The following is a 13888-nucleotide window of genomic DNA, read 5'->3' on the forward strand; positions in this document are numbered from 1 at the left end:
AAAAATCATAGATAGGTACCAAAAATCTCTGAAATTCTTGTTGTTTATTTTGTTTTCCTTTCTCCTGTAAAATTTAGTTTTTGCATATAGACCCCATTTTGAGGGACACCTTCAATAATTAGTGTACGTTTATCTTATGCGTCACTCGTTATTCGGCTATATACCACGTTTACACGTGCATGGATTTACAGCTAACATTACATATTATCGCGGCGATAACAAGAAAATGCACGTGTAAACACTTATTAAGCGTGCAAGACTTGCATGCATGGATCAAAAAAGTTTAACGTCTTTTGAATTTTCACACTTTAGTTGAAACTTAAGCGAAATCTGCGACCTACCAGAAATAATACGAAATACACCGCGTAGAGCATTTTGACGTTTACCAATTTTCACAACCTGTCAAATAGTACCATACAATGACAACAACGCGTCTCGGTTACACTTCAAGAAATAGATTGGCGAAATAGTCAGCATTTTTTTGTATAAACAGTTATTATCGCGAAAGTTTAATTTACACACTATTGGTGTCGGTAAATCCATGCACGTGTACAGGCACTATTCCATTAGCCTCAAAAGATTGTCAAAACCACTTCCTCATTTCGAACAAGGAATGAACATCTTACTTGAAATTGATCCCAATGAAGAACGCGTTTATTTTGTAATTAAAATGCGATTTTGAAATAAATGTGGATACCTTTATAGTGAATTAATCGATACTTATCAACAGAAATAACCTTATCTCAGTTGCGCTTTTCACCAGTTCTTTAGAACCAGCAGCTTCCCAGGATTCGGAGTCGGATTCAAGAAATGCATCGGGCTCGTTCAAGGGCGATGCTTCGGAATGCGGAGTTTTTACATCAACATCGTCATCAGCCTGAAACATTACAAATCGGCAAATAGGTTTGATACAAATATTTCACTGTATTAAGGGCATACTTCTTACCCAGTGAAGTTCCGTGGGGGTAGGCACGGCAGACATTATAAAGTGCGGCAAACATCAATTCATTAAAAAGTATCGACAACTTAGTTTAAAAAAACTGGTACTCCCTGGTACTTTACTTTCTTTGCGATGAACGTACGTTTTACGAAGAAGAAGATTCCAAAATAAACCCGTCTCATCTGCATTGTACACTTGTACGTGGCGGACTATTGAATTTGACAATCGAATACCGGCGAATTATAGAGCTTGATTTTGGACTTTCAACTAGTAAAAATAACGGCGGATTATAGTAGTTGTCGGATAATCAAGTGGCGGATTACTGAGAGTGTACTGTATTGAGAAAACATTTTAAAATAAATAACTGAAAGAAGAATATGTCAATAATTAGATTGTCAATTATTCCACTAATTAGGAAGTTTCCAAGTTTTCCAAGTTTCCAAATTCCCTGGACGAGGTTCGGACCGTGGGAACCATATGCGTACCTGATTGTTTACTTCATATATACTGTGAATTTCAGCATCTGAATTTTCAAGAAGTGATTCATCTTCATAGTCGGATTCTTCATCGCCAGTCTCTTCTATAAATGAACTGTCGTTACTCATTGTTGTCTCTGGAAGTACCATAAATAATATCAAGACTAGCTGTCTGGATGAGAAGCCGATGCCTTTCGCATTGGACTAATGGGGGCCAACATGTTTTAATGATAAGAAAATACTAAGATATCTGAATAAATATCACAAATCTACAGTAGGCTACTCTATGTCAGTGGTGAAGGGTGGAGATAGGCTGTTAAGATCTGACATAAATAGTGCACACTAAACTTTGTCAAATCATACGTATTTGTTTTCATTGAACTATACTACAAATTTCAGATAGTGATGGTTAGTTTTTAAAATTCAATTAAACCCTGCGAAAATCAAGCCATAATAGATAATAGTCAAAAAATACTCGTCTATCTATAAAATATCTAAAATTATAGCATAAAATCATACATAATTTTAAATATTTTATAGATAAAATAATATTTTTAGTGTACCTATTATGGTTTGGATAGGCAGTTGAGCTACTTTACAAGCCGGCGAATTTACAATCTGCTTGTAAACTCGCCCAGTGTCATCATCGAACTAGCTAACAAGCAGATTGTAAACAATCTACCGAGAAAAGTTGAAAGCCGGGCTACTTTACTCACTACTCGCTGGCCTGTTGGCCAATCTGCGTCTGCGCAGTGGAGCGATAGTGGCAAACCTGCCGGTAAAAAAACCAACTACTCAATATGTCCTGTCAAATAGTACCAAAAATGACCTTTTAAATGATGAATTGAATGAATTTAAAATGACGTTTGTTGGCTTCTGAGCGAGTGGAAAGTTTTGTGTGTTATCATCACAGTCGCACTAGCTGACTCGCCAAATAGTAGCTTGTAAAGTAGCTCAATGTCATCGACGCTTTAGTAATAATATGTATTTTTAATTCAACGAAAACAAATAAGTATGACTGACAAAGTTAAGTGTGCACTATTTATGTTGGATTGCCCATAGCATACCTAAACTATTATGGTTTGGTTTAGTTTAGAGAGTGTTTAATTGAATTATAAAAACTAACCAGCACCATCTGCAATTTGTATTCTTTGTTTAATGAAAACAAAATCTAAGTACATATGACTCACAAAGTTTAGTGTGCAATATTTATGTCGGATCTTCACAGCCTACCTCTAACCTTCGCCACTGACATTTACCTACCTAATTGATTACCATTAATTATTACCGTGAAACAGATAATAATAGCAAAAAACTGTTTTAAATAGAAAATATTGATATTATAATTTGACTTACCTACTGTTCCATTTTTCTTTCAGCTGAAATGAAAATAACAAGAAAATATTGCCATGGTTACATTGAAAATATTTTTCATTTGTCAAACATAATGGAAAATTCCTATAGGAGGGAAAGTTTCCATGGAAATGTGTGGAATGCATTGAAAACAGTATTGGAATTTGTTATACATACAGGGACTGGAATTTTATTAGGGAATAATTTTTAATAAAACTACAAAAATAAGTATATAAAAACCAGTTTAATATTGCTTTCTTTGTTAAAAATACCAGTTTTAAATATAAAATTATACAAAATTAATATTGGTAAATGTGCCAGATGCCGTTATGATATTTTATAACTTTCTTTTTAGACCAAACCAAACCTAACCTACCCCAACCTAATATTACCTAATATAACCTTAGTTTGTGATAATGATGCATCAAAATGTATGAAAATTTCAAATTTTAAATTAACAATTATTAGATCGAAAAGCCTATGCGCCGACAGAAAATGGTATTTATTATAATAAAATTGTCTACATATCTTCAGTCTACAATAAACTGTTTTCGTAAAAAAAATGATAAAAGCTCATGACGGCATCTGCGGCACAATTACCGTTGGTTCATTTGAAATGATGGGCTGAGGATTAAATAAGTTTGGAAGTGGATTATGTGGAGGTAGGTGAGTTGATAGAGGCAGCAGCGATGTAGATGTTTATTGTCTTGATGCAGAGTACAGAGAGTTATAATGGTAGGAGATGTGATCGAGACCTAGTAGATTCGAGTAGAGTGAAGGGCTCATGACAATAGAAGTGCGTCTCGTGACGGACTCGATGAGTGAGTGAGGATTACTGCATTGTCCTTCCAATTTATACACATGCAGTACATATATAACAAGAGATATTGTCGTAATTACCAATCATAACAGACCCTACTGATCTAGTTATGACATAATCACTGCTGACCTGCTAATTAAAATTTAATTACCACATTTAAATATCATGTTAATTATACCTAATGGCCAGGTAATGTAAACCAGCCAGTCGCGTTGTCAGCACTAAATGAGTTAAGGAAATGCTGACAAATTTAATATTATTGCTGTATTATTTTGTTTTGACAACAAAACATACATATTAATGTATGTTTGGCCATTCGATATAATTAGTATGTTATTTAATTGCGGTAATTAAAACGTAATTAAATGCTCCGCAGTCAACAAGCTAATGCTGAGTGGTATGATCGCTACATAAGTATAAAATGGTATATAATTAAAAACTGAGTTAGAAGATTAATCTTAAAATTGTATCGCCATTTCATGGACTTTCCTATGTGAAATGATTTTATTATTTGGATTAATTTGAATGTTTTAATCTGACTTGTCTTCCTTAAAGGGGCCCGTAAACGAGCATCAAAAATTGCAAATTGCTGATACAATTGCCAAAAGAATGGTGAAACTATTGCCCAGTTGCTGGGCAATGTATGACCTGACATTAATGTCGGGCAAATGAGGCCGATGTATTTTGTGCGTATACTTGACTTGAGATAAAGCAACAACGGCCAACAATGAAGTATCCGCAGCATAATATATCCGGACTAAATAATCTAAAATAAAATAAGGATTTGGATCCGGTCCTACTTAGACAAACGTGAAACGATAAGTAATATAAACCAAGAATTAGTTATTGAAAATTATTTATTTAAAACTTTACAAGAATGTCAACAATTGACTTTCTGTAGGTATTTGTTAAATATAATTAGTGTGAAGAAAGAGAAAGTAGATACAGTTATGAAGAAAGCAAGGCTGATTACTACAATATTACCAATCACTCTTCGATTTTTGGCAACTGGAGACTCATACAGGAATTCAACGTGTTCATCTCTTCAATTGGTCACATTGTTCCAGATCCAGACGTTTGTGCAGCTTTGACAGTTGGCCTTTTCATATTTGAATCATTATATAGTTTGGGTTCCACGTTACATAGCTCAGGACGTAAATAAACCTCATTGATAAGCTCCAATACCCTGTCATTTATCCATTTATTCATTGTAAGTAGTGAGAATTGACGGTTAGTAATAACACCATAATAATAATATTAATAACGACACAGAGAAAATTTTTATTAATGTATTGTCGAATCAGCTGTCACTACGATGTTTTTGTTGTTGCTAGGCGTGAGGTAGGCCGACGGCAGGTCAAACAGAGACACACATATTGAGCAGAGTGAGAAGGAAATAGATTTATCTAGGAATTATTATTGCTATATTTTCGATTGCATTTGATATTCGATGTATTGACCAACCATGCTGCCAGAAATCATGGGCAATAGATGGCAAGTTTCAGTAATGTAGACTACTATTTTCGTGTTTTGGGGAACTATTAACGCCAACACAATTGGTGTATCATATTGCCATAAAAAGTTGCTCGTTTATGAGCCCCTTTAGATACCAATAGCATTAATAAACATAATGAACTTGGTTACCAACACACTTGTACTCATTCAATCCTCAGTAACTCAAATAATAATTGGTGTCAATAATTAAATTTTTTTTTTATTTATCATAATATATACATCACAAGTTATTGTGCTTAATATAAGTGAAGAAAATTATCCGATGAGATCAGAGAGTGAGATGTCTTTCAAGAAGTCATTGACCACTTCGATGAGGTTCTCGGATACGTATTGCGCGAGGGCTTCTTTTTGGCCTTCGAAGAAATCGTCACTCAGCTGGTCCAGGATCCAGTTCAGCACTTTGTTGAAGAATTCTACGTCCAGTAGATTGTCCACTTTGATCTGGAATCACATATCATAAATTCAATAGTCACAGGCTCGAATACCATGACTGGATCAATTTACATTTATTATTTTATTTATGTTGGGATTCCTACAATGAGTCGAGCGAATATCTATAGATTGTTGTAAAATTATATTATGTGGATGTATAAGCTACGGATGTTTACAAAAAAACTTTACCGTTGTGCCGCCAATGTTGAACGCCAAGTCGATGGTTTTAACATATAAATAACCGCCTTCTAATGTCCCTAACGTCGCTTTCCCAGTAATGTTGACAGCCCGTAGTCCAACGCTTTTAGCATATGCAAAAAAAAAACAATCATATATATATATAACATAAAAGTCATAAGAGGTATCTTCATATTATACATGTTTATATTAGTGGCGTGGGGTGGAGGTAGGCTGTGGAGATTCGACATAAATAGTGCACATTAAACTTTGTGAGTCAATACTAAACTTATTTGTTTTCATTGAATTAAGAATACATAATTATTGTCGGTCCCTATTAAAAAAGTCGGATCTGAAATTTTGTCATTTTCGGATTATTACGTAAAAGTTATTTAAACACTTTAAACATTTATACTACAATCACAGTTTTTTTTGTTTGTTTGAAAAATTTCGTGATATTCAAGTTAAAAATGACGGATCTACCGAGAGTGTCCGAATAACAATGTCGGTTCTTACCAACCGACATTGTTGGCTGTGCGTGGGTGAGCAAGATGTTTTTATAAACGTTTAGAAAAGTTTCTATAACCCGTATTTTTATTCATTATGGCAATCAATAGGTCACAAAGGATATTTGATGAAACATCTTTGATTGCTCGTACTGAAAAATAGCATTTTGCAGATCCGACTTTTTTAATAGGGACCGACGATATTACAGTGTGGATTAGTTTTTTAAAATTCATTAAACCCTGCCTAATAGATACCTACCATACAAACCATAATAGATAAAAAATATTCTTCCATCTATAAAATTATGTATGGATTAATGGCATAATTTTAGATATTTTATAGATAAATGAATATTTTTTGATTATTATCTACTATAGCTTGGATTAGGTAGGAATTAATTAAATTTTATAAACTATGTACAAATTGTAGTCTTAGTTCAATGAAATTCATTGACTTTATATAGTAAGCACTATTTATATCAGATCTTGACAGCCTCCCTCCACTCTTCACCACTGGTTTATATATTTATTTACATTTATAACATTTCTTGGGTAGGTATTCCAATTTTGAAATACATTATATTTCTGACAGAAACTTTTTAAAACAAATTAAGCCTAGACTAGATCAATATACAACTGTCCGCTTACAATTGATTGCAAATTTTTGCCGCAACCAAGTATACGAAACTCAATGTATGTCAACACTTGCAAATATTGTTATCAAATTAAAAGATAATTTGGATAGGCAAGATCAAAAAATTTGCATGTGAGACCATGCGTTTTATGCAATGATCCTTGTTTATATTCAGTTTTATGTTGGTCAAGACTGGACGCAGGAAATCATAAAAGATATTCAAACATTCTTACGTTATATCTCCATTGGGCCTGAATGGGAGGATCATAGCAATTTTTCCATCCACATCGAATTTAGCTGAAAAAAAATTGAATCATTACATCCTTTGTCAATCATATTTTCTCACAAATTTGTTCTATTGATACTATGTAAGTAAAATAAAAAAAAGTCGCCTGCAGTTCATAAAAAAATTAGAAAAATTTAAAAAGTATGTTGTGACATGAAAAAGGTTGAGGATTACTGTTCTAGAGTTATATATTATAGATATATGAAGTAGTATTGGAGTCGCTAGTGAAACGTACATGTATAAATCAATTCTGGTACGAAGAATCCAAATTGAAGACTGAGTCCGACAATTTTGAAATTGATTTTGTCGATGACAAATGATTGGGCGCCTCTCAACATCAAATCTTCAAGAGTAATGTCTGCCCTGAAATTAGAAATATTTGTATATTATCAGTGTTATTTACTCATAAATTGTATATAACAAAACATTTAAACCATTTACTTGTCTCTATATATATAAAAATCTCGTGTCACGATGTTTGTGGTCGCACTCCTCCGAAATGGCTCGACCGATTTTTATGAATTTTTATATGTATATTTGTTGGGTATGAGAATAGGTCAACAAGTATATTTCATACCGCTAGGTGATTAGGGTATCTCTATCCAGAAAATTTTTTCTTTTATTTTTTTGAAAATTTCTTTTTGTATTTTTTTTATTATTTTGCATCAAAAAATACCTATAACCCCAAATTTTCACTCTCCTATTTTTTAATCGCGATTTTATTATTTTTGTATGAACAAATTTAACCGTCGTTCGTATTTCAAACAGAACGAAATTATTTATGTTGTTGACAGATGGCTCTACGTCCGAGATGAATTCAAGAGAAGCGTCACGTCATTTTGACATTTCATTCGGCATATCACAACGCAGTGCGTGCAAAATTTTGTACGATTTATTTTAATTTATCTATTTTTGTGTGCGTGTATTACAGTGCATAATGCCAGCAAGACGCAAGGGGGGCCATTTGGGCCGTCGAACGAATAAAGCAACAAATGTGCGAAATAGTAGAGCAGAAAGAACAGACAAACAAATCCAACAAGATAACAAAAACGTGCGTGTGAGCATGTCACAATTGCGTGCATCTCAATCACAAGAGGCACGAGCTGAACAAAATCAACAACGACAATTGGAACGGAGCCAAGCGCGCCGGTTCGTAGTTAACACACGCAGAGCAACAAGTACATCGAGCATTTACATCCGCTTCGTTCCTTCGTCTCGCATTCGAGTACGAGCCAGATATTGAATTTTCCGCTCATCCGAAAGTGCTGATTGGTGCTATGGACAAAGAATATCCCCATTGTCATGCGCTCAAATTCAAACATGAGTCAGCCGGGATGTGTTGCGCATCAGGAAAAGTGCAACTACCAGAAATTTAGATACCACCAGAACCATTGAACGGCTTGCTCATCGGCACGGTTCCAGATTCAAACCTGTTCCTGAAGTCCATTCGCACATTCAATTTATACTTCCAAATGACTTTGTTCGGAGCAACAGAAATAGTTCACAATACTGCGGCAAATGGTCAACAATTCCATTCTACGTTCAAAACCAAAGGCCAAGTATACCACAAAGTAGGCTCATTGCTGCCAATGCCAAACGAACCACATAAATTTTTACAAATCTGCTTCATGGGCGGTGAAGACATCAATCGTGTGGATGCAAGTTGCGGCTACAATAACCTCAATTTGCCTAATGCCAGGCGCATCGTCGGAAAACTGGACGCCCTATTGAATGAGCACAATGAATTATTGAAATTCTTTAAAGCACACATGCACGAATTGCAAAGTGACAATCACGCTATTGCCATCAATCCTGATAAAACATCAGCTGGAGAGGACGTGCGTCGATTCAATGCGCCTGTTGTTGACGACATTGCTGGAATCATGGTTGGCGACCGCACATCGACGCGAGAAATCGTGATTCGAAGAAGAAACAATAATCTGGAGTTCATCGCTGACACACACCGTTCATACGACGCTCTCCAATATCCGCTAATTTTCTGGAAGGGACAAGACGGTTATTGCATAAACATTAAACAACGAGATCCTATCACAGGTAATTCATTCATTATGAACATCATTACTCATTTTGAATTGAGAAAATGAATGGTTGGTGTTTTTTTTTTTATCGGCGGTCATCGTGTACAGCGCTCCATTCCTCTTTCTGTCATAGATCCCATCCCCACACACTTACGATACATTCGTTATTTTTTATTTAACAACCAAAATATTCACTAGAAATAATTTATATGGCAGAACAACGTTTGCCGGGTCAGCTAGTATATTATAATATACATAAAATTCCTTATCTAACGGTTTCTTTTGTGATCTTTACGCCTTATGCCTAACATGGACCTTTCCATGCTACGTTGGGCTACTTGTAATTTTTGGATTTATCATACATTAAGAGTCCATGTTTCATATGCATACGTGAGCATTGGTTGAACACTTTACGCTTAAGACAAAATGGGAGGTCACTTTGGAAGATACTATTCAGGCGCTCAATTGCACTCCATGCCAGTTTGGTTCTGCGAGCAATCTCGTCATACATACCACTGACAATTATTGACATCTGTTGTTCTCGATAGACGTAGTTGTTGATTTGAGTGCCATTGATGAGGATTGCCTTTGGTTTCACCAAAGCAGTTCATCATTACTTATGTCTTTGAGACATTTACAGAGACAACAATGTCGTCTGCAAAACGCAGGTGACTAAGGTATTCGACGTTAATAGCAGTTCCACTGTTCTTCCAGTCAAATCGCCTGAATAGATCTTCCAGAGTACCAGTGGATAATTTGGGTGATATCCTGTCGCCTTGTTGGATACCTTTGCTAATGAGATGGCTTATGAATCTTTATAGATAGAGGTCGCTAAGCAGATGAAATGGCAACGGGTTGGAGATATCGTTCGACGAATGGACAACTGCTGGACAAATGCCGTCAAACAGTGGTACCCAAGGGGCACTAAACGCCCACAGGGATGCCCTAAAACCTGCTAGATAGACAAACTCATAAAGTTCGGTGGATGTACGTGGCAGCAAAGATCTAAGGACCGAGAAGAGTGAAGGGTGCTAGGGGAGACCTTCATACAGCAATGGATTGATCCCGACTGATAATGATACATAAAATTAGATAAGTGAGTAAATACGTTTGGTAAACTTTCTATTAGAGTTTATAATTGATTATATTATTATCTTCGGGTTCATTCTTTCCCTTTCAAACAATGCACAGGCTAAAAAAGCATGTATCGACACCTCCTACATATAAGGCCGTAACTGCAATATGGTACTTTTTAATAGTAAGTTAATTGTTAATGCTGAAATCGTAATTTTTTAGTTGATTGATATATCATATTGATTGAATTTTTGTTTTTTTTCGATCATCATTGTTGTATTATCTTTAAAATTATTTATTAAAAGGAAATGAAGCCAATATCGAAGTTACAGCCTTTTACGTAGTAGGTATCGATATAATATGAAGCGCCTAGTTTCAAATCCCCGTAAAATGATTTTAGGTAGTTTTTGTTCATATCTATTAAATCTGTGAACTTTTTGTATGTATTTATTATTTAATTTGCACATTCTAAAGAGTATTTTGGCTTATCAATTTTAGGGGTATTTGAAAAGCACACCCAACCATTTTAGCGGGTTTTGAAATTGACCCTAACTTTTGATCATACGTATTGATGGTTTTTGGTATTTTTTAATGTTCAATCTTTGGCCATCATATAGGTAACAAAAATATCCATCTAAATACATTATCTAACTCAAAAATTTTCAATCACTGTTTTAGGGGCTTTTGAAACTAGGCATTTCAAATACAGCTATATGACCGCATCTGGCCGTAAAATAATATGTTGTACTTCATTTATTTGTTCTATTGGAAACTGGTATGAGTTGTGTAAAAATATTGTCACATTGCAGGAGTTGTGATACGTACTTGATAATGTTACCCTGATTTACACTGAACGTAACATTGTCCAGTATGAATGGATCCAGTGGAGGAATTCCAACTTCAGGGAATCCCTGGGAGAAGTTGGCGCGCAGTTCTTCGAGAAACGCTATAATCTTGTCATCGACTATATTTCTCATCGGCACGTCTATAATGTTGGTGACGCCACGTTTGTAGGTTAGGTGGTTCCATCCCGTAAATCGCTCACTCAGTTTAGCTTCTGTAAATGATAATTTATTAGTTTCTAACCGACTTTCATTTCGTCACCTCAATACTACAACTAGATAACCCTGATTTGGTGGGGGGGGGAAGGCGGCTCTCGTGGTGCAGTGGGTAAGGCGCTGGCCTTCCACCCGAGAGTTCTGGGTTCGATTCCCGGTCATGACAAAAACATTTATGTGTTTTTCTCAAAGCCTGGGTGTTTGTGATTGTTCAAAATTACTAACAACCACCTTGCACGAAAAAGCATAGACATGGTTATTAATAATTCTTAAAAAAAAAAAAAAAAAACCCTGATTTGGTCATTGTTGGGAAAATCAAATTTAAACTTTACTTGAGTTACATAAATCTAGGCTATAATAATTATTATTTAAAATAAAAATGGGAAATTGTGTTTGTCAAATTGGGAACAATTAAATAATGTTTAATTGTATGAAAAAATATTGTAGATATATTAATTTATTTATTTAAGGCATTTATGGTTTTAAAGTTATCTAATATTTTCAAACATAAATTTTATTAATACAGTTCCCATTAACTTCTGACTTAGGTACTGTCACGTTGCAGATACCTACCTATACCTAAATTCAAATTAGGTAAATGCTGACCAAGAGAAGAAGACGCAAAATTGGTTGTCTTTCACACCAACCCCCACCATGCGGCAGGACGAGACCCTACTTTGTACTTTGGCGGGCATGAGGGATGCACCTCTATCGATTTCTATCACTTTTACCCTGACGTCTCAACTGGATGGAGCTCTCAACTTAACCTACTTTTGTTCACGGCCGGTACGGACGCCGGCCACATTAAATATCAGTATTTCTTTCACTTCATTTGAACTTTCTTTAACATTGTAAAACCAGCGTCCAGCAGATGAGTACCCCTATTTTTGTATCATAATGTTTTTGTAAAATTGTATGTTTTCGCATAGAAAAGATCACGAGTCTCCTTTATTTCATGTCTCTTTATTATTACTTGTTCAAATAAATTCAATGTTTTCTAGCTTAATAAACAATTGTTACCTCTAAATTATAGAGTTTTCTTTATTTATATGGTATTTCGTTATGTACACAAGTTGAAAGCACTTGGCGCCCTAATTATCAATCAATTTTATCATACACTTACAAGTCTTGTTTATACATAGTTTTCTCAGTCTACTTAAATTCCTTTTGTCATTATATTCTATAGATACTAGTTCACTGATAGTCACATACATTTGTCAGCGCGATCACATGCCCTGAATAATTTAATTATCCTATTTTACTCTTTACGCTTACCTCTTAATCATGCTCTACTCTTAACTTTCAATATCTCTAATCTCTCTTTTATTCACACATTCTCTCCTCTATTTTATCCTCCAACTTATCACATTTTACAGTACCTAGTTTTATCATTCTCTAAAGAAGGAAATGTAGAATCATATTCAATAGCTATCTCAAAATCAGTGAAAATCAAGAACTGTCTAGTTGTAGTATTGAGGTGACAATTTGTATCATTAAGTATTTAGACCAGCGGTCGCTAAACTTTTAGAAATAAAAGCTTTAATTTTAGTTAATTGTGATATTTTCCAAGGTCGTTCCCCCATCCTGAATAACTTGTTTGAAGAAAATTTACATTTTGTGGTCGATAAAAACACTTATTTGACACAATGTTCGATAAAGAATGCTGTTCTGTTTATCACGTAAGCAGGCCACCGCCATATTAATTTTATTATCAGACATCTGTCTGAATCCAAGTGAAACTTTTTATATCAAGTGTATTATTGTTAATAATATTTTACAAATTAAATCGTACGCGTTTTGGTTAAGTTAAATCACAATTGTAATAAAACATCAGATTACAATTTTCATCGATGCGTTGTTAGGTGACATTATTTATATGTATAGAAAAACTATGAACATACCGACAATTTCGTTTCCAGTATGAAATTCTGCGCTGACATAAGCGACAGCTGCCAGAACTGTCAAAATATGAAGAAAACCTACAAAAGAAAACATTATTAGTATTCATGCCACGATGGCCGAGCAGCAGTAGTGAAGGGTGGAGGTAGGCTGTTAATATACGCCATAAATAGTGCACATTAAACTTTATTAGTCATACGTATTTGTTTTTATTGAAATAAGACTACAATCTATAGATGGTGTTGGTTAGTTTTTAAAAATCAATTAAACCCTGCCTAAGCCAAACCATAATAGTTTTGGTATATTTTGGGCGATACGACAAAATTGTGCACACTTATTCATTCATACTTATTTGTTTTCGTTGGAATAAGAATACATATTACAGAATATATTATTGTTAGTTCATTTTTTAACACAATCACTGCTGACCTGTTAATTCATTTTTAATTACCACATTTAAATTTCATATTGTTAATTATATCTAATGGCCAGGTAACGTAAACGTGCCAGTCGCGGTGTCAGCACTGAATGAGTTCAAATTCATTAAGCCCTGCCTAACCAAACTATAATAGATAAAAAATATTATTCTTAATTGCATAATTATTTTATATATTTTATAGATGAACGAGTATTTTTTGACTATTACATAATATGGCTTGGTTTAGACAGGGTTTAATTG

At 34.5% G+C, this 13888-nt stretch overlaps 1 protein-coding gene across 1 annotated transcript; it reads right to left on the bottom strand.

Annotated features, from left to right (window-relative positions):
* Window positions 1-5359: 5359 nt before the first annotated feature.
* On the bottom strand, window positions 5360-11303 carry LOC147069203 (uncharacterized). The gene is made up of 5 exons (XM_085951630.1): window positions 11078-11303; window positions 7375-7502; window positions 7087-7150; window positions 5726-5837; window positions 5360-5545 (listed from the first exon to the last, which is right to left on the bottom strand). The coding sequence occupies exons 1-5, from the start codon at window positions 11227-11229 to the stop codon at window positions 5360-5362; spliced, it is 642 nt and encodes a 213-aa protein (XP_085807756.1). The 5' UTR covers window positions 11230-11303.
* Window positions 11304-13888: the final 2585 nt, after the last annotated feature.

Source organism: Rhyacophila brunnea, unplaced genomic scaffold (assembly GCF_057557595.1).
Source record: "Rhyacophila brunnea isolate RB1 unplaced genomic scaffold, BYU_Rbru_1.0 scaffold_24, whole genome shotgun sequence".
In the NCBI taxonomy this organism is placed as follows: Eukaryota; Metazoa; Arthropoda; class Insecta; order Trichoptera; family Rhyacophilidae; genus Rhyacophila; species Rhyacophila brunnea.